At 48.1% G+C, this 24,567-nt stretch overlaps 3 protein-coding genes across 4 annotated transcripts; 2 read left to right on the top strand and 1 right to left on the bottom strand.

Annotated features, from left to right (window-relative positions):
- Window positions 1-452: 452 nt before the first annotated feature.
- Window positions 453-20,121, top strand: BSDC1 (BSD domain containing 1). The gene is given in 12 exon segments (XM_057499946.1): window positions 453-497; window positions 757-817; window positions 5,460-5,576; window positions 7,523-7,558; window positions 7,560-7,742; window positions 9,092-9,146; window positions 10,970-11,085; window positions 11,496-11,564; window positions 11,736-11,814; window positions 12,736-13,212; window positions 16,645-16,748; window positions 18,238-20,121. Coding segments are annotated over 12 exon segments (1,341 nt in total). The 5' UTR covers window positions 453-486; the 3' UTR covers window positions 18,271-20,121.
- A 154-nt stretch (window positions 20,122-20,275) lies between these two features.
- FAM229A (family with sequence similarity 229 member A) lies at window positions 20,276-23,235 on the top strand. Of its 2 annotated transcripts, none has more exons than XM_057499947.1 (3): window positions 20,276-22,526; window positions 22,598-22,718; window positions 22,970-23,235. In XM_057499947.1, exons 1-3 carry the CDS (start codon window positions 22,390-22,392, stop codon window positions 23,111-23,113), a joined length of 402 nt encoding a protein of 133 aa, XP_057355930.1. In that variant the 5' UTR covers window positions 20,276-22,389; the 3' UTR covers window positions 23,114-23,235. The 2 variants fall into 2 exon arrangements, with proteins under 2 accessions (XP_057355930.1, XP_057355931.1); XM_057499948.1 differs by having other exon boundaries at window positions 22,598-22,744.
- Window positions 20,278-21,795, bottom strand: TSSK3 (testis specific serine kinase 3). The gene is made up of 2 exons (XM_036885169.2): window positions 21,651-21,795; window positions 20,278-20,939 (listed from the first exon to the last, which is right to left on the bottom strand). The coding sequence occupies exons 1-2, from the start codon at window positions 21,793-21,795 to the stop codon at window positions 20,278-20,280; spliced, it is 807 nt and encodes a 268-aa protein (XP_036741064.2).
- Window positions 23,236-24,567: the final 1,332 nt, after the last annotated feature.

Genomic DNA, 24,567 nt, shown 5'->3' with positions numbered 1-24,567 from the left:
TGTTGAATTCGCCCAAAGAGACCCCAGGCAGCTGCTACGTGGCTGCTTTCATAAAGGGGGGTTGGTCCTAGCCCTGCGCTCTGGGATCCAGACGTTCGAGCTGCAGTCTGGCTCCCCATCTCCCAGTCGCCGACTGTACAGCTTAAGGGGCACTCGTGGCCCCTACTGGCCACCGTATCTCATGTCAGCTGATACCGAGAAGGATGCGAGGTTGGTGGGGGTGGGGAGGCTAAGGGTGGGTGGGCTGAAGACAGAACTGAGTAAGGATTGGACTGAGCGTTCGGGGGCGGGGCTTAAGGGCGAACTCTGGGCAGAGACTGGACCGAAATCAAGGAAGCGGGGCCTAATGATGGCCCGGGACGGAGATTGGACTGAGTGCCTTTTCGGCGCAAGGATTGGACCGAGCACTTCGGGGCGGTGCTCGAGGGGGCGGTGCCGTGTCGGAAGTCAAAGGTCGGTAAATAGTGGTGATGTCATGCGGGCAAGATGGCGGAAGGGTGAGCCCGTCATCCAGCTCCCGGGCGTTGGGGCCTGAATTCTCCCAGGGTTGGGGTGCTGGGCCAGGGTCACCGTGGGGAACGGGAGGCCAGCGCGGGCGGGGACAGGGTGAAAAGGCGGGATGGAGTTGCAGTATGAGGGGGTGGGGAAGCAGTCTGAAGCCCTGGCCCGCGGACATCTGAGGGGGAAACTGGAACCCGATCTTTGCGCGGGCAAGAGTCGCATTGCGAGGCCGCCAGATGTATCTCTCTTCCACAGGGAGGACGTGGGGTGGTGGCGGAGCTGGCTGCAGCAGAGCTACCAGGCAGTCAAGGAGAAGGTAAGCCGGGCCAGCGCCCTTCCTCCATCAGGGCCCTGCACAGCCTCAGTGCACCCTCTTCCGCGCGGCCCCGCCCGACCTATGTGGGCGCCGGGCCTCGGGGATGAGGCCAGCCTTGGTGGTCTACGAGAGGACTGACCCCTACTCAGACCAGCGTGACACTAGCCAGAGTGAAGTAGCGATTGTTTTAAAGGCTTGAGCGCCCCTTTCGTAGGAATACATAGGAAGAAGCAATTTATTCCAGCTCAGGGAACTCACACCTTCGTAGAAGACAGAATATTTGATCTAGGACTGGAAAAAACAAGAATTATAGCAATAGAAACATTCCTGTAGACATTCAAATATTGGGTTGTCACAGCCAGCACTCTGACAGGTCCTGAGGATACACATGGAATCCTGGGCTTTACAGAGCTCAGTGTGCTGGGAAGACAGCGGTCCCTGAGGCTGAGTGAGGGATGAGTGAGGCTTGGCTCTGCTAGTGGACAATGCTATTGTGTGTTCCTATTCCATTCCATGCTAGTTCTTCAAAACCAGCCCAACTGAATCCTGGAAGATAGTTAATCACTATTTACCCCAAGCAACTGGGGTGAGTCTTGCTTCAGGGAAGACTCCAGGAGGCTTCTGACCTCTGTTAAATTAGTCCTCGACTCTGGGAGTGTTTTAACTTGGTTTTAACTCCTCCTTTAGCCTGGATACGCCTGGACAGCCTCTCAGCTACAGCTCAGCAAATCTGAGATTGCCCTGAGCTCTTTATGTTGTTGATGAGGACTAAGAAAATTTCTCACTGAGGTTTAATAGGGAAGACCTCAAAGTAGCTTTCTTTCTGTTAAATAATCTCCTGGAAGAAGAGTCTGACATTCATTCAGCAAGCATTGTGTGAGGGCCTCTTGTTTGTTTCTCTCAAAGTTGGTCTTAACCATAACTCATGAAAAAGAGTTGCTCAGCCTTCCATCTTTATTCTTGGGGAAGTCCCACTTTGAAGCAAGGATGTGGGGATTGTTTCTGTCTTTGATAATTCCCCACTTGGAAAAAGAGGACTTAATTTCCCTCTCTTAGCTGCTTACAGTTATATAAGCCTGGGCAAGTTATTTAACCTCTCTAGGCTTCAGTTTCTCTCTGTAAAATGAGAATACTAATAATACCTACCTGATAGTATTGCTGTGAGGATTAAATGATAATACATGTAAAGCACCAAGAACAATACTTAATACACAGTAAGTAGTATGTAAGCATTAGCTGTTGTTATTAACTGCTAAGAGTGATGGGCAAACATCTTGAAACACCACCAGTCAGTTTATGCTTCCATGTTTTTCTTGGTCTTCCAGTACTTTCCTGGCCTTGTCTCCTTCCCTTCCCATTCTGGCTCCATCTGGGCCACTCGATCCCCTTGAACCCCTTAGCGTACATTGCCCCAGAGACTACAGTTCTAAGATGGTGCTATAATCTGCCTTTCTCTGCCCTTTGCCTATCCACTAGAGCATGTGCATTTGTGTGTTTATATTGCCCACAGATGCTTGCAGAGAAAGTCACATCATTCTCTGGCCCCACCACAGATTCCCCAGCCTCACTTAAACAAGCTTTTTCAGTCTCAGTTTTGTTTCTCCTCCCCTTGCCTTCACAAACTTTCCCCAAACCCAACTCTCCCACAAGTCTCCTGTTCAACCACTTCCTTCTTTATTTCCAGGAAACAACTTCACTTCCTACTTTTCTTTTTTTCTAGAAACTGTTCATTTTCTATCAAACTTGCTTGCTTTTGTTTGACATCTGTGGAAGGACAGCCAAAAATCACACAGTGGTGTTTCCTACCCATTTGGTGGGTCACTTCCTACTTTTTAAAGTTGAGGTCAACATGATTTCTCTTAACTCCCTTCCAGCCCTGACGCCACCACATACCAACTTATCTATATACACACTCAACTTCGCCTACCACTTGCCAAATCCAGTGGGGTGGTTTTCAACCCTTATCTTCCTGTACTTTTTTGCTGCATTTGACACTAGTGATCACTCCCTCTTGAAATTCTATTCCCTTGGCTTTTGTGGCATAATTCTCTCTCAGATCTCCACATAACTTTTCCAGGCTTTCCTTTCCTGATGTCTCATGAGTGAATCTGAAAGGTGTGGCGTGTCACTGGAGTGACCTATCAGAAATGCAAATCTCATCACATCCCACCCCCTTCAAACCTTTGGTAGCTCCCTGTCACCCACATTGCCTGCAGCAACCTATCCAGCTTCATCCCTCACCACTTCTGCTTTACCTTTTAGGTAAAAGTTTAGGACTCAAATGTTTGTAGGTCTCGGTAAACCCCAAGCTTTTTCAGTCTTTATTTGCTTCTCCTCCCCTTGGCTTCAGAAACTTTCCCCAAACGTAACTCTTCTCCCAAGTCTTCTGTTCAGCCACTTCCTCTTTTACTTCCAGAAGTCAACCTCACATCCTACTTTTTAAATTTTGAGGTCAACAGGGTAATCTCTCAACTCCCTCCCCCACCCTGAAGCTACCACATAAACTAATCTCTATACACACTCAACTTCATGTACCACTTGCCAAATCCAGTGGGTGGTTTTCAGCCCTTATCTTCCTGAACCTTTCTGCTGCCCAGGCTCCCTTAGCTGACTCCTGCTCATTCTTTAGGGCTCAGACCAGTATTCCCTTCACCTAGTCTTTACAAACTCCCCATAATACCCTCTGTCTTCGCACACTAGCACTATTAGGGGAGCATTTTCTCCAGTAGACTGATCTTCGTAAGAGCAAGCACCCTATCCGTTCATATTTGACCCCTCAGAACTCACAGTGTAGTGAGGGACAACAATTCATTAATCATGCAAATTGTTATCTGATTAAAATTGTCCTCGTACATGTAGATTTAGCAAACATATTTCAAGAAACACTGGGAAAGCGTCAGTGAACAAATAGCATGGACTCTATGTTCATGAAACAGTTTATCTGGAAAGATAGCTAATGGAATGGATAATCGTAAGTCTAAATATGAAAAATGTTAAGAGAATATGCAGGTGCCCTGGAAACGTGAAACCAGGGAACCAGCCTAGTCTGAGGTGGCATCAGGAAACTTCTCTAGGGAAGTGACATATAAGCGTAGATCTGAAGGAAGAACCAGTTAACCAGGTGGGAGGGTTCACTGTGTTCACTTGTTTGTTTTGAAGAATTAGAACTGTGTGTCAAGGAGAGGGAATAATGTATTCACACACCCTGTAGTGGGGAAAGTGCTAGAGCATTTGAGAAACCTGAGAAAGGCCAGCTGGAGCTCAATGAGGGCACAGTGAGTGATAGGGGATGAAGTCTGCCAGAGGCGAGATTATGGGCCTTATAAGTGAAGATAAAGATTTTATATTTGCTCATAGGATATTGTATAACCACGGAAGACTGTAAAGCTGGGGCAGCATGATCTGCTCTGACCTACAGAATTCCCACCGCTGTCACAAGGAGAATGTAGTGGAGGTACCTGATGCAATCTGAGGAGTCCAGACGAAAGAGCAGGCTGGCCTGGTCTAAGGCATGGCACCGTGGGTGGGGAGAGGGAATTAAGAAATGACTACTCCGTCCCAATGAAGGAGTCCCAAGTCTGAAATGAAGGCATGACTCCCACCCCGAGAGAAGCCTCTGGCTGAGAGATGAGACTGTCCCATTCAGAGACTTCCCAGGTTGATGAAAAACTAGTCAGGCCCAAATAAAAAACCACCAGAACACTCAAAAACATGCTTAATAAAATTGCAGCTGATTAGCCCCATGTGAAATGAGAAGACTTGCAGGAGCAAGCACAGAGATAGTCCAGGAAGGTGTCCTAAAGTGGAGGATGAAGCAAGGCAGGGCAAGACTTAGCCAAGAGCTGAAGACCTGCTGTCTCAAGCTGAGTCTGCATGCAGGGTGAGAAGCAGATGGGTCCACAGAAGCAAATACTAGCTCTGCCCAAAGCAGCTCTGTGGGTGAATAGAACCCTGGAATGGTGGCACCAAGAAGGCCTCCAAGAAAATCCAATCCAGTGTTTCTCATAACATCCCCTTTGTAAAAATCACACCCCTTTTTACTGCTATTAAATTGTCAAAAATTACTCATAAAAACTTTGTAAACTATTGCTGTTACTAATGCAACATGTTCATTAAATCTTTCAAACAAATAATTTCACATACTGCCTTGTATTTCAACTGAATTTCTCTTTCTCTGTAACAAACATTTTCCTTTGATAAAACAATCACACACCTTTTCTTCACATTATTTGAAATTTGAAACAAATGCCATGACTCAAAGCATATCGAAACAGTGCATCAGAGTCTGTTTTGCTTTTAGACTACATTTGCCCCCTTCCCCAGTCTGCTCTTGAGAGCCACTGATCTAGTTCACCTCTTCATGAGGAGCAAACCGAGAACTAGATGAGAGTTACTCACAGCCACAAAGCTTGTTAAGTGGCTGAGACTGAGTCCCTGTACAGAGCAGGAAGTTCCTTTCGTGCTCTCTGCTGTCAGGTAATCCCAGGTCCTAGAATTGAGACAAGTAAGCATTGTTTCTGAGTTCAGGATTCCCATGTCACATGAGTTTTCCATGTGTCCGTCTGGTACTGAAGAAGCACAGGGAACGAGAACAAACGGCAGTGGAGCCAGCTGACTCTGTCGTCCCTCTGTCTCCCCATAGTCCTCCGAAGCCTTGGAGTTCATGAAGCGGGACCTGGCAGAGTTCACGCAGGTGGTGCAGCATGACACAGCCTGCACCATTGCAGCCACGGCCAGCGTGGTCAAGGAGAAGCTGGCTGTGAGTATTACCTACACCTTCCACGTGACTCCCTCACCTCACAGCCTGACCTGTCCTGGGACCCAGTGGGGCTTCCAACCTTTCTACCATTAGATGATTGTTTTTCCTCAGAGTCTCCCATTTTGAAAGAATTGTGTCTGTCAAGCAAAGAAGCTACATATAATAAGTAATAATAAGGTTTCTCACTTCTGTACTTGTTTTAGCAAACATTTTCCTATTAGAGTCATTCATTGTGGACAATTTAGAGAATACAGGTAAGTAAAAGAAAAAGACAGACCTAGAGACACCCATAATTCCATCTCTCAGAGGTTAATTAACTACTAATATTTGGGGAGTATATCCCTTATATACACTTTCTTTTTCAAAACTGGAATCAGCTGAATACCATGTTTTATAACCTATTTTTTGGCTTAATCATTGTAAACCTCATTCTACAGCATCATAAATGGTGTGGTGTTGTATTATGTGGATTAACCAGTCCCTGCTTTCCTATTTCGGTTTTTTTTCCAGTATTGTAAGCAGAGCTACAGTGAATATTCTGATTGCTAAATCTTTGCCCCTGATATTTTCTTTACAAGAAAATATTGGAAGGGATTGTAGGGTAAGTAGTTTCAGGCCTTTGGATATTTATTACAAAACTTCCCTCCAGAAAGGTTGTGCCAACTTATGTTCTTACTGGCCACTTTTTGTTAATCAAAAATATATAATGGAGTCTTCTTGAGATAGTTAGATTCTAAAGTCATTGTGTCAAGTAAAAATTGTACGGTCACAGATAACACTGCAAGTTTCCCGTGAATCACAGTATACTGGTTTTGTGTTACAGTTTCTCCTGTAATACTAGAACAGATTGCAGTTTCTTCATTTGGTCACCAGCTGAATCAGTTGCCTTGTGATTAAAGGCCATGTTAAAAAAACATGTTTTGGAGTTTTTTTAGCCAAGCTTATTCTGTTGAATCTTAGAAAATACCGTCTGCCTGCCAACCACAGCAACTGATGAGCGTGAATGATAAGTAGTAATCCTGCTGAACTGCTTTAAGTCCAGCCAGTAGCAGAGACACCACTTGTTTCTTTCATTTATTTATTCCTTTTATTCATTTGACAAATATGAGTGTATAGCCATGCCACATTGTGCCAGGCACTATGATAAGTTCTAGGTTTAAAATGGCTGAGCAGCCTAATCAGGAGTATTACAGTTTTCCATGAGGTTTTTAGAGCCTCGCCCTGTCTCTGAGCATCCCATCCCTGCTTGCTCAAGGGCATTCTGACCAACGTGGCTAAGCTTGGTGTCCCACTTGCTCTTCTAGGAGGTACATACGTTGGCCCTTAGCTGGTCCCAGGTTTGCCTCTAGGCAAGGCTATCTGTTCTCATCCTGCCCATATTTCTTCAACCTTTCGTACAAAATACTCTACTTCCTGAGCAACGATGATGAAATCGTAATGCCACAATACTATTTGTTAAATGTTTGTCATGGGCCAAGCATTGTACATGCCTTATCCCTTTTAATCTTCACAGCAGCCCTCTGAAGGAAGGAGTTTATCCACATTTTACAAATAAGGAAACTGAGACTCATAGAAGGTTTATGTCTCATAACCAACAAGTTGTAGAACTGGGATTCAAATTCGAGTTTAACTCCAAAACTAGTACCTTTCCTATCACTGCTCATAGGTCCACTGCCCCACTGAATGTCCCTGGCATGGATCCTTTCCTGTCAATTTTTGATCAGCCTGACTAACCTGGAAATTTTGATGGAAGAGCTGGTCAAGGATCTCTGCTCTGACCTACCCCAGCCTACTGTGGCCCTGTTCCACACCCCTATCTGGGGGATGGGTACCCTGGCTGCCTCTCTCTCCTCTAGCCCCAGAGATGGGGTAAGGGGTCATAAGCACTTCCCTGGTTCCCACATGAAGCACACTTTTGCCCCTCCCCTCCATATGCTCTGCCCCAGATCGCAGCCTGTCCCAGGGCCACTTGCTTCCTCTGCTGGCTTCTTTCTGCAGACTGAAGGCTCCTCTGGGGCGACAGAGAAAATGAAGAAGGGGTTATCTGACTTCCTAGGAGTGATCTCTGATACCTTTGCTCCCTCACCGGACAAAACCATTGACTGCGATGTCATCACCCTGATGGGGACACCCTCAGGCACAGCTGAACCCTATGATGGCACCAAGGTATTCATTAGCAGCCTCCCCTGCAGATGCCAAACGGCACTGGACTCTAGCTTCCAACCTGTACTCTCAAAAGCAATACAAGTACAGGCTAAGAAATGAACATATGTATATGACTAAATTGGGGAATACTGATAAGCAAGAAGATAATTTCTTCTGAATCCATAATCCCATCATGAAGAGAACCAGATTTCTTGGTGTATAACCTTCCATTTCTTTTTCTTTGCAAACATTGGTAAAGATAATTTGAGATTTTCTTTTTAACAAAAAAGGTACTTTATACATGCAATTTTATCTTAAAATACTTTACAGTAAGCTATTAGCATTATTCTTAATCACTATCATTTTTAATGTTTTTAAATTCTTGAAGTGAATATAGCATGACTTAGTTATTTCCTGTCATATATCAACCATAATAAGAAATGCTGTAGGGAGCATCTTTTCAGGCATGGTTTTCTCCACATTTGGGTTATTTAAGACTAACTTCCAATAAAAATAACTGTATGGGGGAAAAGTGTCTTCAAAGCACTTAGGTCAACAACAGTGGTATATTTCTATCATGTTTTATTTTCCCATCATTACTTCTCATATTTCATGGAGTATTTTCTCCTAGATTCAGTGTGGTGTCCTAGAAGTGTGGCCTTCTTCATAGCATTTTACTAATTTACACTGAATTTCCATTCTAAACGTTGATTCTTCAAGCATGCTTTCAGCACTGGTATTAATTAGCACCACCACTTTGTGAACATTTGAGGGGAAATGTGAAAATTTTTAAATAATAACAACAGTGAATCCCCCAAACCACTTGCTGAAGTTGCCAGTGCAGCCAGCCTGGCCATGCTTCACCTAATACTGAGGAAGGAAGGTAGGGCTTTCTGTTTAAAGTTTGCTATTCCTGTGGCCCTTATAGGAGCACAGCTTACAGTTCACTCAGCAGACTGGCTATGAAACGAAGGAATTCTTAATGAATCGTTTTAATTTGGGGGAGTTATATAATTTCAAGGTTTGTCCATAAATTTGGACTTTATTAATGTGTTTGCACTAAAATTTTTGAAATTTCATATAATCCAAAAGCAATTTGTACAGATAACTTTGTAGCCTACTTATACCATATTTTCCTAGTTCCCAGGGGTGGAATACTGGGCAAAAGACCATTTTTCTGGGAGCTCCAGTTTTGGACTCCTAGCCTAATGCCCCACTCCCTAGCCACAGTATTAATTGACAAGTGTCCTGTGGGTATGGCAATCAACAGGGAAGAAGCTGGGCTGTGGTTGATTTGATTAGGTACTCAGCAGAGAGGGGGTGCTTTCTGTGCCCAGCACCCCAGAATTTCTATTCTCTGTTTCTTATAGGCTCGCCTCTATAGCCTGCAGTCAGACCCAGCAACTTACTGCAATGAACCAGATGGTGAGGAGGTAGTGGTGAGAGGGCGGGCTTGCAGGGCGGGGAGACCAAGGGGTCTGGGCCATGGGCCCTGTTTGTCTCTGGAAGCAGTGGCCAGGCACCCCCTGTGTGGAGGGACCAGAGTGGGGTTAGTGTGTACCTGCCAGCTAGTGGGAGAATTGACGGCCCCTCTTCCTCCCTGAGCCGGGACTGTCTTGATCCCTGCCTGCAGGGGCTTGTTCCCTCCCTCTTCCACAGCTCAGGCTCCCTCCCAGCCCCACTACCCTGCCTGCCTTCCCTTCTGGGCCTGTTGGCTAAGTCCCTGGTGTGCAGCAAACCACAGGCTGGGAACTGGAGATCAGAAATTAGTCAAGCCCTCAATCCAGTGCAGACCTCCAGGAGCCTGCTGTTGGGAGAGAGAAACAGGAAACTGAATAAAGCAAAGATACCGGAGATGGAATGACTGCTTCTACAGAAAGAGGGCGGCAGGGGAAGCCCAGGGGATGACACCCAGTCCAGCCTGGGGAATATAGGATGTGACACTGGAATTGACGTTTTTAAGGATGAATTATAAGCAAACTAATTTTTCTTTTAGAAGTGGGGGGAGGTGTTCAACATCTAGGCGTTTGGGAAGGCTGGATTAAAGGGGGATTGTGGGAGTGAGGGCAGTAGGAGTGCTGGTTGGAGCCAGATTAGAAGGGCTCTGGGTGCCGGACTAGCAGTTTGAATTTTGTTGTGCAAGGCTCAAAGTAGTGGTTCTTAACCATTTTTTAGTCACAAAGGCCTTTGAAAATCTGTTGAAAATGACATGCCCTCTCTCCACAAAATTTTGTTTGTAATATGGGAGTTCTTTGACTCTTTGAAGTCCATCTTTAGACCCTAGCTTAAAAAGCCCTCCTGTGGTGAATTACTGAAGAGCCTTCGGTCATGTTTTGTGAAGGGTGACATAGAGAGGGACAAAAGATGGGCAGACAGGTTTGAAGGCTGGTTAAGAGTCGCCATGGCAGCGGGAAGACCAGAGCCTAGGAAGTGGCAGGTGGAGTGAGGAGGAAGGTGTGCATAAAAGAGACTGAGGAAGTGGAATCCAGAGAGTGGCTAAGGGAGGAGACTAGGATGGCCCCAGGTTTTGGCAGAGAACTGGGTGGGACAGGTTGGAGAGGGAAGAAAATGAACACACCTTGGGTTTGCTGCTCCTGTGCAGGTGCAGATGGAGGTGTCCTGCGGATACCAGGACCCCTATATCTGGAGCCCAGAAGGTAGCGGGGGCTGTAACGACAAGAATTGTCAGTCAGGGAGAGAGGTTGAAACTCATGGTTTAGTGGCAGCTATCTTAAGAGAAAATAGAGAATGAGAAAAGGTAAGGAAAGGAAAAAGAAGAGCCCAGCTCATTAAAGATCAGATGGAGTAACAGAGAGGTAGGAAGAAAATCACAAAAGAATGAGAAGCCAGGAGAGAGAGGGGCTTCAGGAGGACAGCAGGGGCTCCCAGGGTCAGAAAGTGGATCGGTCCCATGAAGGAGGGCAGAGAAGTAGCCACTGGATCTGGCAACATGGGGTCACTGGTGACCTGAGAACAGCTGTTTCAGCAGAGGGGATTCAGTAACCAGCTGCTAAAAAGCAAACATGAGAAAAGGGAGACTGCAGCCCCTTCTGGAGATCATTTAGGTGCTGCGCCCTGATATCAGTGAGACCCACCCACCCTTTCACCCCCATCTTGGACCAAGTAGCTTTGAAAGAAACCTTAAGATTTTGTCATTGTCAATGTCCAGGCTTAGGTATGTTTTCTGTAGGCCCAGTGTTCTTCCCCCAGACTCAGGGAACTGACCATCAGTGTCTGTCCCTCTGCAGGGCCCCCGGAATTGTTTGACGCCTGGCTTTCCCAGTTCTGCTTGGAGGAGAAGAAGGGGGAGATCTCAGAGCTCCTTGTGGGCAGCCCTTCCATCCGGGCCCTCTACACCAAGATGGTGAGGGGCCCAACTGGCAAGGACCTCAGCTAGCTCCCAGCTTGAGGTGTCGGGAGGTGGGAGGGACATGTCAGAGTTACTGGGGAGTCGTCTGGCCCAAAGAGCAGTGAGAGATCCTGTAGAGCCAGACCAGCCAAGTCCTGAGCAGAGAACCCACATAGTGGAAACTGACTCACCAGCAAAGCCTGATGGGAGTTCTCTTCTCCCTCCTAGGCCAGGCTGGGCCGGGAAGGTGGGTCTGGGTGGGGTGGGGGTTGGCTGCGGGGAGGGTGGAAGTGCTCTGAGAATCACTGCTCAGCCACTTAACCGTGTCTGTAATCCAGAACAGTTGGGAACAGGCTGATAAGGCTGGTGCACAGACCCCACACAACCACTCCCAAAGTCTCATCTCCACTGTCCCCTTCCTCCAGGTTCCAGCAGCTGTTTCCCATTCAGAATTCTGGCATCGCTATTTCTATAAAGTCCATCAGCTAGAGCAGGTATGCTGGCCTACCCCTTGGAGGCACCCGGACTCAGCCTTGGTGGGAAGTGGGCTGGATTTCGTTGAGGGAAGAAGGGGCACAGGATACTAAGAGTGCTGGAGTCCAGACCAGAGTCTGGAAAGAGGGTGCCCTGACTGCTCCTGGCCGTCTGCTCCTCCCCACACTCAGGAGCAGGCCCGGAGGGATGCCCTGAAGCAGCGGGCAGAACAGAGTATCTCCGAAGAGCCCGGCTGGGAAGAGGAAGAAGGTAAGAAGTATTGCGAGGCAATGGGCAAGTAAAAGGTCCTGCCTGTGGGATTCTGGGCCATTCTCTCTGAATCCCAGGGAAACTTGGCACCCCAGGGAAGAGTAGAGAATGAGTACAGTGTTTGTATGTGTTGAGGATAGGCTGAGCTAACAGGGAGGTGTTTACCAAGGCTGTGGAATTCCAGGTTTGGGTATAGAAATCACATGTGTCCGTAGCAGCACGTTCCCCTGCCAGCCCCTGGACCAGCTACTTCAGAGTCACCTGGATGCTATTCAAATTCCAGATTTCATTTCCTTTCTTCTAAATAAGACTCTGTGGACATGTGGCCAAACTTGTATTTTTAACAAGCACCTCTGATAATGTTAATGCCCAGCCAGGTTTGGGAACCACTGGCTTAGGGAGGGAGCTAAGCATCCTCTACCTGGTAGCTCAGTTTAAGACGGTGTTTTGCAGCCACCTGCATGTTAACACTTAAGTGCGTATATGCCCAACCTGTACTAAGAGCTTTTTATACATGTGTAGTCTTTGTCACAACTTCATTATCCCCCTTTTTTTAAACAAATGAGACAGTTAAGTGACTTGCCCAATATCATACATCCAGGATGTAGCAGAGGCCAGCCTGAACCCAGAACTGATTTACTCCCAAGTCTCGGCTTCCTAATTTATCATGTCATCCCAGGTTGTGTTGCTGAAAGTCGAGTGCCCGTCAGACATGTGCTGGGCCTCCCGGGTAGGAGAGACTTTGACCGGGGTATCTGCAGAAGAACCATGATGGGGAGAGGGTGAGGAAGTGGGCACCCCTTAGTGCTGCTCAGAGTAAACTGGGGTAGAAGCCTGAGGTCTGTCTTCAGAGACCTCTCAAGTTCTCTTGGGGCTCATCAGGGAACACTGCCCTCTTTCCTTACCTTTCTCTCCCACTAGAGGAGCTTGTGGGCATTTCACCCACATTTCCAAAACAGGGAAAGGTTCCTGTGGCCAAAATTTCCACATCCCTTGAAGGACCTGGCCCCCAGAGACCCCATGATGAGACGCTGGTGACTCCAGCTGAGCCTCCAACAGAGGCGATTCCGTCAGAGAGCAGCGAGAGCGTCTCCCTCATGACAGAGATCATCAACCCTGCCACTGCGCCTGAGGCACCAGCGCTGCCCAAGGACCTGTCCCAAAGGCTTCTGGAGGCATCTTTGGAGGAACAGGGTCTGGCTGTGGATGTGGGCGAGACTGGACCCCCGCCCCCAGCTCAGTCCAAGCCCCCCATCCCTGCTGGCCGCCTGAGCGGCCCAGAACCCAGGCCTCCAGCCAGAGTAGAGACTCTGAGGGAGGAGGTGCTCACAGACTTAAGGGTGTTTGAGCTGAACTCAGACAGTGGGAAGTCTACACCTTCCAACAATGGAAAGAAAGGTAAGTCAAGGCCAAAGCCCAGAGAGAGTGTGGGGGCAGGGCAGACAGAGTTGCTACCTCACAAGGCAGAGCTGTCTCCTTGTTCCTTGTGAGGATCCTAGGAGCAGATTCCTTTATTTGCAATACCAATGATGATATGACAGCTACTATATGTTAAGTGTGTATTACCATAGTCCATCAATTCTAAACTTGTTACATATCTCTGAAATAAGGGTGAATGTGAAGTGCTCCAAAAATGTTAGCTAATACTATGTTTTCTATCCCTAGAAGGATCTGCCCTAGCATTTAAACCTAAAGAGTCTCAAATCCCTAGAAGGCAGCCTGAGGTTAGGAAAAGCTGTCATGGCCACAACCACAGCTCTAAAGTGAGGAGCCAGCCAGGAGTCCAGCTTCTAACCACAGGAAACCTGCACTGATAGATAGCCAGGTGCCATCAAAGTGTTCTGAAGGCACAGGGAGACTTAGATGCACAGTGAGTCAGAAGAACTGGGTTTGGGTTGCAGATCTGCCCCCGTCTAGCCCTGGAACACTGTGCAAAATTACTTAACTCTGAGTTGAGTCCTTTGATGGCTCTGTTTGTTAAATACCCACTACATGTACAGGTGACAGGCACTTCACACTGACACCTCTAATCTTAAAAAACTTCAGGCCCAGGCCTACCCAGAATCAGCTGGTACCTGTTTGTAATGCAGAATTCTGAGCCACCACCTAGACCTACTGAATCTGAATGAGGGTGGGGAGATAGGCATCTACATTCTAGTAAGTTCCTCTGTGGTTCTTTACAAAGAGAATGGTTTTAGCCTTATTTTATAAATATATTGAAGCTCAGAATAACTTACCCAAGACTACACAACAGATAAAAAGTAGGGATTCCACCGAGGTCTGCCTGGCTCCATAGACCATGGTTTTACCACGTGGCTCCTGACTAGATGGCTAGGAAGAAAGAACAGTTCCTTACAAGAAACATGGGGAGCAGAGCTAATGGCAGGTTCCAGAGCCTGGGCACCTGGTGAGGAGTAGGCTGGACAAGGAGATACTTACAGATCATACCATTGAAAGATCAGGGGCCTGTTCTTTTTAGATTACAGAGTAATATGTATTCAATTTAGAAAAGAAAAGGAAAAGAGAAATTACTCTGTGGCTTCATCACCTAGAAATAACTATTGTTAGTATTTTTGTGGGTATCTTGTTCATCTTTTCTGTATGCGTACATCCATCTGAGGTTTTTTCTGGAATCATACCATGTATCCTTTTTGAAAGGAATTATTTTTACAGCTTTCTTCTTAGTAATAACTTTCACATGTACATTTTTTGTTGCCTATAAGAAGTCATACCCAAATATAAATGTTTAGATCAGTGGTTGTCAAACTTTAATAGGCATCAGAATCATCACATAGAGCAGAATCATGTAGAGATTGGTAAACTGTTTCTGAACAGGGCCAGATCACAAATATTTTAGGTTTTGGGGGGCATACAGTCTCTGCTGCAACTACTCAGTTCTGCTGTTGTAGTGGGAAAGCAGCCATAGACAATGTGTAAACAAATGGCCACGGCTGTGTTCTAAAGTTTTATTTCCAAAAACAGGCGATAGGCTAGAGTTCGTCCACCAGCCATAGTTTGCCAAACTCTGGTTTAGCAAAAGGGTCCGTGAATACTCAATGAGTGCAAACTATGGATACTATGCACTTGGAATACAGAAGAAAACGATCCCTCACATTCTAGCTCCTCTATTATTAGACAATAAGCGTGTTTAAGATGTAATGTTATGAAGTGATAAATACAATGGAAAATAGAACAACTAGAGCAGAATGGGGGTGATCGTCAGGGTAGGCCATTTTAGACTAACATTTGAGCAAACGTTTGAAGGAGGCAAGAAAATTGGCCTGTGGACACATGAAAAGATGTTCCACATCGCTAATCATCAAAGAAATGCAAATTAAAACCACAGTGAGATATCACCTCACACCAGTAAGGATCACCATCATTGAAAAGACAAACAACAACAAATGTTGGCGAGATTGTGGAGAAAGGGGAACCCTCCTACACTGCTGGTGGGAATGTAAACTAGTTCAATCATTGTGGAAAGCAGTATGGAGGTTCCTCAGAATGCTCAAAATAGAAATACCATTTGACCCAGGAATTCCACTTCTAGGAATTTACCCTAAGAATGCAGCACTCCAGTTTGAAAAAGACAGATGCACCCCTATGTTTATCGCTGCACTATTTACAATAGCCAAGATATGGAAGCAACCTAAATGTCCATCAGTAGATGAATGGATAAAGAAGAGGTGGTACATACACACAATGGAATATTACTCAGCCATAAGAAAAAAACAGATCCTACCATTCGCAACAACATGGGTGGAGCTAGAGGGTATTATGCTCAGTGAAATAAGCCAGGTGGAGAAAGACAAGTACCAAATGATTTCACTCATATGTGGAGTATAAGAACAAAGAAAAACTGAAGGAACAAAACAGCAGCAGAATCACAGAACCCAAGAATGGACTAACAGTTACCAAAGGGAAAGGGACTGGGGAGGACAGGTGGGAAGGGAGGGATAAGGGTGGGAAAAAAGAAAGGGGGCATTACGATTAGCATGTATAGTGCGTGGGGGGGCACGGGGAGGGCTGTGCAACACAGAGAAGACAAGTAGTGATTTTACAGCATCTTACTATGCAGATGGACAGTGACTGTGAAGGGGTATGTGGGGGGAACTTGGTGAAGGGGGGAGCCTAGTAAACATAATGTTCTTCATGTAATTGTAGATTAATGATACCAAAAAAAAAATTCTAATAAATAAAGCAAGCTAAAATAGTTACAAGAGAAAAAAAAAGAAAATTGGCCTGTGGATACCTGAGGAAGACAGTTGCAGTTACAGGAACAGCCCATACAAAAGCCCTAAGGCGCAAATGTACCTGGTATGTTTTAGGAGTAGCAAGATCAGTGTAGGTAGACTGGAGTGAGTGAAGAGGAAGAGGTTTATTGTCCATTCCTTCTGGAAGATTTCTGTGGCTCCCAGGAAGTCTTTGGGCCAAAGTGCCTCTTCACTATTAAGTAACTTGCTCTTTCTCACTTAATAGTTTAAGACAATTAATTTTTCCACATATATAAATGTTCTACAGCCTAACCTTTAAAAGCCACATAATATTCCATCAGGTGTCTCCACCATTTATTTATTTTAATAATTCCCCATCAGTGGACTTCTGGGTTATTTTTTAAGTTTTCATCTCTACAGCAGCATCACAGTGACCATCTTTTTGGCTAAATTTTTCACTGAATCCAGGAATTTCCCTAGAAAGGATTCCTAAAGTGAACTCACTGAGACACAGTGAAAGCAGTATGTAAAGCCCTTTGATGGGTATTTACCCATCACCCAGCTATGACCTTTCCACATACCCTCCCCACCTTTACACTGTGGATTGTGGTTCCAGGGTCAAGCACAGACATAAGCGAGGACTGGGAGAAGGACTTTGACCTGGACATGACCGAAGAAGAAGTACAGATGGTACTTTCCAAAGTGGATGCCTCTGGAGAGGTAAGTGGGCCTGGCTGGCCACAGGCACTAAGCCCAGTGAGCCCAGGGTCTGAGGACTCTCCCCATCAAGCCCAGTTCTCCCCTCAGGGTGGATCTCTGCTCTTCTCTGAGGTGGTGGGCTATGGGAAGGAAGTCAGGATCTCCCACTCAGGCCCTAAATAGTTGTTATCAGCAGGCTCTGCTTCCCCTCACTTCCAGGGTCAGTGGATGGGAGAGATCTTGACATTAGCTCTGTATCAAAATCACCTGAGAAACTACTAAAAAAGATGCTAGACCCTGCCCCCAACATTCTGACTCATTGATCCCAGGTGTGGGACCTGAGCAAACTTCTGGCCTTGGAGACAAAAGACAATGTCATCTAGGGCAATTCACTCAAACTGAACCTCTGTTTCCCTATCTAAATCATGGAATTGATCATCAGAACCTTGTAAGCTGTTAGACCATGCATGTAGATGCATTAGGCAGAGTGCCTGGAACCTGAGAGCACTCAATGGACATTACTGAAACCACCACAAAACCCAGTTATAAAGTCAGAGACCTTACTACTTTTTTTCTTCATTACCTCTCACAATCAACAGTGGGTCATTTTGAATGAGAGGCTGGGAAGAAAGCTGTCACAGCTGATAAGTGACAAGACTGAGGCTCCAGCCAAGACATCTGATTCAAATCAGTGTTAGCTTCCACTGTCACGCAAGAACCACATGGTTCCTTATAACATGTAACTCTTGAACCTGCTATAATGAGTGAACAGATTAGAGAGATGGGAAGGGCCTCATTTTTCATATTGGAAAACTAGAGCCTAGAGGGAGATAGAGACCGAAGAGTATTTTGCACCTGTGACCTCACTATACCCAGGGCAGGAGATGGCCCACGGCACTCTGTCATGCCACAGGGCCTTGATGGCTTTTATGTCTTTGCAGCCCTTTTTAAAACCCATCATACAATATGCCCAGGCAGAGTCATTCTGGGACTCATCATACCATGGTCAGCTGACAGTAGGCCAAGAGAAAGTTCCCCAGGGGCTTCAGTAGGGATTAGGGTGCTGGAGCCCCTATGAAGGCCCTGTGAGCCCCTGCTGTCCATTTCCGCCCTTGCTCTTGATTACAGTGTACTCTCAAGTTCCTGTCTCTCAGAGCCGTGTTCTCACATGCTCAAGAGGAGACAAATTATCCTTAAAGGATGGACTGACTTGGTTCCTGTAGACAGGCCATCCCCTTGTACTGTCCTGTGTTGGTTGGCACTTCATTTGGGTCTGGAATGATCAGAACAGCAGACCCACCCCTTAGGCAGAAGGCAGCTGTGCTCCCCATACACATTCCTTAAGACTAGTGGTTCACTCCCATAGGGGGGCAGGGTATGGCCTGGGGGAGTGGGGGAAAATTGGAGGATGGCTATCCGGAAATGGAGGCAGCAGGGGGAGGTTTGGTCTGGGCTTGACTCAGAGGAGTAAATATGTGTTGTGCTCTCTATTATTCCCTCCTATTTGCAGCTGGAAGATGTAGAGTGGGAGGACTGGGAATGAGGGGAGCCAGAACGAGCAGCTCCCCCACCCACAGCACCTCCCACGTCCCTCATTCGTCTCAGTCCAGCCCTGGAAGACACTTGACTGAGAATGTTTCCCAAATGGCCTCTGTCAACCAGAGCTCTGCACACAGATTCGGGGTTGCTCCTTGCTGGCCCTTTAGGCCTCTGCTCACATCTGGGAAGAAGCTCACTAAATCCAAACCAGGAACTCTGCCTTGTGCCAACGACAGAATGACTTAAAGGGGAGGATACCTAGCCCCGTCACCGGAAGAGCCTACATTTCTCTGTGGAAACACCTACTGTTGCTGGGCAGTCCCAAGGGATAGCTCTGGCCCTTCTGAAGCCTGTATAGACAGAAGCTAAACCACCAGTCTCTTGGAGGAAGTGGAGACCACATACTCTGTCCACCCATAAGCAGGCAAGGGAGGTCATCCACCTGCCCTTGGCTAGATAGGGATGGCAAGCACATTCTGGTTCCTGTCCCAGTTGGTAAGAGGCATTTGTCTCTGGGAAATTTGCCTCTCTTGGGAATCTCTCCCTGCCCCAGGCATTTTCCATTCCTGGAAATCTTCCTTGTGGTTCAGAATCTAGAGACCAAACCCTGAGTTCCCACCTCCTCCTCCTCTTCATCATGCCCGGGCTGGTATGTCCCCAATGCCTCTCCTAGGGCTTAGTCTGTCAAATGCACCCAAGTCCTTAGCCCAGCTGTGCCACCTGCCCCCCCAAGAAGGGCAGGGGCCAATTCAGGCCCTTCTGTGCATTGCCTGGCAGGATACCTTGTCCAACCAACTACTCACCTCGAGTCCCCTGTAGCTTAGGGCACAGCCAGCTACCAGCGGTACAGAGCAGCAATCAAAGCTGAGTACTTACAACTCAGGTAAGTCCAACTTCTCCGCCTCAACCCTTCTACATCTTGAAGGGATCTGTTGGGGATGGACTTCTTGAGACTCTCATCAGGCTTCTGCAGAAGCTCTTCTTCTTGAAGACAGACCCAGTCTTTGTGGGTCTTACCCTCCATGCTGGTAAAGCTGTGCCTCTCTTGGGGGAATGAGGGGCTGTAGGAATGCCTGAAGACCCTGGTGCTTCATGATGCTGCTCTGGTGATTCTTGTAGATAATCTGATATGTTCACCAATGATTTAAAGGGATTGTGGTCAGGGACGCCAAGAGAGTGGTGGTCATTTCTACTTCAAACCTTCAATGAGGGGGTGGGATGGAGAGAATGCTCAATCTTTTTTTCATGGAATAGGGTTTTTCTCTTTGTAATTATTTCTTTAGTTTACCTTTTGGTTGTTTGTGCAATATTATATATTTTAAATTATAATGCATCTCCCCAGAGTATTTTGTAGCCAGGAAAAGAAAAAAGGAAAAAAAAAAAAAAAGATTCTAACAGCTGTTAGTTTTGTAATTAAAAATGAGAGAAAAAGAACTTTGTCCTGAACCTTTTCCAGACTTTCCGTTAACAGCATTAAAAAGATTCAACAGAAGCTGTAAGGTGTCTGGGGATCTGTTCTTGTCCCCCAGGGCAGGATGCACACAGTAATTGGTGGCTTCCCACTTGGAGCCTAGGAGAAAGGGAAGGAGTTGGGGGAGGGGTGGTCTGGGTCCTGAGGAAGTCCCTTGTCCTCATTCCAGACTCAGCTTGGCCTTTGAGTCACCAAGACAAGGAATCAAGAGGCTGTTTCTACATTCCCAGTGCTTCTGCTTTGGGAGAAATTGCTCTTGGTCATTTTTCTCCTCCTCTCTCCTTTCCTCCCCCTATATGTGTATGATTCTGGGGTCTATTTTTAATTAAACACCTGTATGAAAATCACTAAGTCAGCCGTAATAAAAGGGAAGTCTGAATGAGGCCCTCTGGTTCCATGAAGATCTTTAAAGGGAAAGAGAAGTAAGGGGGGTGTAGGTGATAAGTAAAGTATAGAATATATATGTCACCATTTTGGAAGCGGGTTTTGGGGTTTGCTTTCTCCCCCTGCTTTATTGGGGGGGACTTGCCATTGCTTTCATCAAGTGCTTGCTAGCCATGGATGCCAACTAACTTCTTCAATCGAAGGCCGGAGGATCATATCTGGTTCCAGAAGCCGCTTGAGCAGGTCCTGGCATTCGGCTGAGATGCCCAGATGGGTGGGGAAGGACACCCCCTTCTGCTGCTGCCACAGCATTTTAGGGATGTTTGTGTCATCAAAAGGTAGGCTGGCACAGAGCATGACATACAGGACCACACCCATGCTCCAGACATCACCCTTCTTGCTGTCGTGGGGAATACCCTGCAGCACCTCGGGGGCAGCGTAGGCTGTGCTGCCGCAGAAGGTCTGGCTCAGCTCCCGGCATGACTTGGGCAACACCTTGGCAAAGCCAAAGTCAGTCAGCTTCAGGTTGAAACCCTGCAGCAAGGCGTTCTCACACTTGAGGTCCCGGTGAGCCACGCCACAGCCATGACAGTAGCGGATGGCCTCCACCATCTGATGGAAAAGGGCCTTGGCCAGGCTCTCAGGTAGTGGCCCTCCATTCAACACACAGTCAAAGACATCCCCTCCCTCAGCCAGCTCCATCACCAGGTAGATTTTCCCATCAGCAGACTCCAACATCTCATATACCTGGATGATGTTCTTGTGGTTCAGGGTATGGACAATCTGGAGCTCCCGAGGCAGGAATCTCTGGATAAATTCTGAGGAAACAAGCGGGAAAACATGGGGTATCAAGTTCAGAAGGGCCTAACTCCTCTTTCCTGTCTCCTCTTTTCCAAATTCTCTCTGCCTATCTGCCCACTTTGTCCAGGTTTTGTGCCTTGACTCCTGTTAACAGTCTTAAAAACATCTAGCTGCTTAGATATTGCAAAGAATATTCACTGCTGTTATTTTTGTAGTTACTACATTATTCAAACAAACTCCTCCCTGCCAGCCTCAAGAACTGTTGTGAGTAGCCTATGAGACCGTATCAAAGTGCTTTGAGGACTTTTAGACAAAATCATTCAATCTCAGGAGCCCTGATTGCTCACAGAATAGTGAGCCAACTCCTCTCACCCTTGCATCCTGACCCAGTTATTTCCGTGAGCCGTCTTCCTTTTTCCCATCTCTTGCCACCTTCCTGGGCACCAGATCCTGCCTCTGCTAGCCCTGGCCATGACCTGTCAGTCTCTGTACCCCTCCTGGAATTGGAAAGGCCTGGCAGGCTTGGGTCCTGCCCCTTTAATTTTGGGTGTTGGAGGGTATAATGTTCCCTGACTCCCAGCATCCTCTGTTCCGCACTGACCTACCCAAGAGCCACAATCTCTCTTGCTTTCCTTGGTTCCAGACTAAAGGGGAGGAGGGCATGACTGGAGAAAACACCCACCCCACCTCAGCCAGACCTCCCTTCCTCCAAAGGGGCCCCAGCTCACCTTCTGGCCCTCCCATCTTGTCTATAATTTTAATTGCCACTTTTCTTTGGTGTTTTTTGGAAAATGCTTCTTTGACTTTTGAGTAGGTCCCTTCCCCAATGGTCTTGCCCAGCTCGTACCCATTGGAGAGGAGAAAGTCCTCCATGCTGTCTAGCGTCTCCTTACTTCCTGTCACCCTCTCAGCTCATGCTGTCTCTGTGAGGCAGCTCTACTCCACCATCGCCCTCGGCCTGCGCTTTTTCCCCCCAAGGACTTCATCCGCAGCCACCCCAGCGCTAGAACATTCTCCTTAGGGACACAGCAGCCGCGAGTGGTGGGGAGGGAGAGGGCCGGACATTTTTTAACTGGCCCAATTGTGATGTAAATGCTGTGTGACCCTTGAGTAAACTGGGCAATGCCCCTATCTGCCCTCACCACCACCAAACCCAGCACCAATTAGGTCGCTGCTGCGCCCCTGCCCGGCGCCAGCAGGGAGTCGCAGCCCCGCCTTTAGGGGGTGCTCCGCGGGGTCTGCGTGCCGCCCAGGAAGACTGGCTCCTTTTCGAAGACGCGCCCCAAGCGGCTGTTTGCCCTCGCCTGCTGCGCCCCCATCACGCATCTGGGGGTCGACGCGAACCGGTCTCAAGGCGCAATGGCAGGAGTCCTCCGGCTCCCCACCGCGCTAAGTGCTGGGACGGTTGAGGTTCCCCGGCGGGAAGAACGGGCTCTGTGAGGTCAACGCGCCGCGGCCCGGGTCACAATGCAACCCTCCCCTTCGAAGCCCGGGTCTGGACGCACTGCAGACACCTGCCCGAAGCTGCCTGGACTGGAGCGTCCTGCTGCTGCCAGGGCACCGGCAGCTGCTTTCAGCCTGGAACCGGCCTCGGCCTCCCGCAGGTGAGCAACGGCTCAGGGGACAGGCGCAGCGGGGGGGACGCCTGGAGGCCTGACCGCCACTCCCCGCGCAGAACGCCCCGGGGCCTGGACATGAGTGCCCAGGAGACCCCGCAGGGTCGGAGATTACCGCTTGAGGCCGGAGATTCCCCTGGCCTTGCCGCCGCACCCGAGTCACAGGACAGTCCGGAGCAGGTACCTACGGAGCACAACCCAGTCAGGTGAGGCCTGCGGCCTTCCCCGCGGCCCCTCTTGCCGTCCCGGCCCTCTCGACCCCGTCGACTTCTCCCGGTCCTGCCCCTTCTCCCACTGTAGTCCCCAGGCTCCCCACACCCCCACGTAAGGTGCCCACTTCCACTCCCGAACCACGGAGACCCCAGGTGCAACCCCTGGACTCGTCCCCTACTGGATGGACTGGTCCCTGCCTCAGCACCCTGCTTCCGCAGGCCGCTTCGACGCTGCCCCGGCTGCCACTGCCTGACACTGCTGCACGTGCCCATCGACGTCTACCTGGCCATGGGCGGGAGCCCCCGGGCCCGGGCCACCTGAGTGCGCCTGCGCACGGAGGCTCCGCGGGAGCCGGGCGGTAACAAGGCCTCTCCGCGGGCCACCACGCTGAGGTCGCGCGCGGCGAGCACGAGACGATGATGCACATTTTGAAATAAAAGAATGATGCACATTTTAATAAAGCACAGTATAAATATTCTTTCCATTCCGGGCTGGCCGTGTATGTCTATCGCGTCCAATCGGGCCGCTGGCTGCTCCGCCCCATCCAAGAGTACCTTCCCCTCCCTCCCCACCCCGGTGGCTGCTGTGTCACTAGAACCCAGGCCTAGGAGCCCGCCCTTCTGGGTCAGCTTTCTTCTTGCCGGGCACCAACCCCTCCCCCATTTCTTGCTGGTCGTGAGCCCTTCCAGGACAGCCTTTCCTCTTGGGCCCTACCTTCATGCTCCCACATCCCTCTCCTTAGTTCTTCAGTGAAATTCACACTACCATGCTGGACTCTGGGGGCCCCCCAAAGCTCCGGACTGGAGGGGGCGGGCAGACAACTTTGAATAAAGAGAATGGCCACCCATACCAGGCCCATTTAATTTTCCCAAGGTGGAATTCGGTTCTGCTACTTGCTGTTTTGTGACCCGGGTACCTCTGGCTTTGTTGAGGGCATTAGGGGCTGCCCTGTCCATCTTGAGCCTTGGTTTCTCCAAGGACTGGTGGGACCAGAAAAAGACTGGGGAAGAAGTCATTTGAAAAACTTTGATTTCTTACTATTTTACAGGTGAGGATGCTGAGCCTCAGGAGACATGCCCAGGGTCCCCCAGATGATACGTGATGCTAGCACACTCCTTGGTGTCCTCAGACTTAATGCCCTAAATCCATCCTTTAGCAGGGGCCCACGACAAGAAGGCTGCCTGGAAATACAGTATTTAAGCTAAACGAGTATTTTCTACTTTCAGTTTTACTTAAATGAACCTGTAGATTGTAGATTAATGATACCAAAATAAAAATAAGAAAAATAAAAAAGGGATAGAGACTGGCAGGGGCCAGGGTAACCAACCACTCTGTTCCATGGAAATAAGGAGCCTTGTATAGTGTTATCAGGAGTCAAGCCACTGGATTCTAGTTCAAACTTTGCCTCTGACTCAGTCAGTACAAGTCAACTAGCCAGACCTGTGTGGGGCACTGGGGATTCAGTGGTGAACTTGATAGACATGGGCCTTGTGCTCATGGAATTCACATGGCCTAGCAGTGACCTGCTGGGAGGACTCACTGACATAAGTCCCTTCTTTCTGAGCCCATTTCCTCAGTTTTTTTAATTTACAAAGGCACCAACTGATCTCTATGGACCTTGCCAGCCACAAAACGCTGCATCTTTCCCATTCTTCCTTTCTGTCTTTTCATCTCCCTTGCTTCCTTTTCCCTATCTTCTCAACTCTCCTTTTCTTTAAAAAAGATTTACTGCCACCTCCCATATGCTTGGTTAGTGAAGGATGGAAAGATTTCAGATACACACCCTGTCAATTGTCCAGATCCTGGGGCTAGTTAG

Source organism: Manis pentadactyla, chromosome 4 (genome assembly GCF_030020395.1).
Source record: "Manis pentadactyla isolate mManPen7 chromosome 4, mManPen7.hap1, whole genome shotgun sequence".
Classification (NCBI taxonomy): Eukaryota; Metazoa; Chordata; class Mammalia; order Pholidota; family Manidae; genus Manis; species Manis pentadactyla.
The sequence above is the reverse complement of the archived record's forward strand: the minus strand, read 5'-3'. Positions and strand labels throughout refer to the sequence as shown.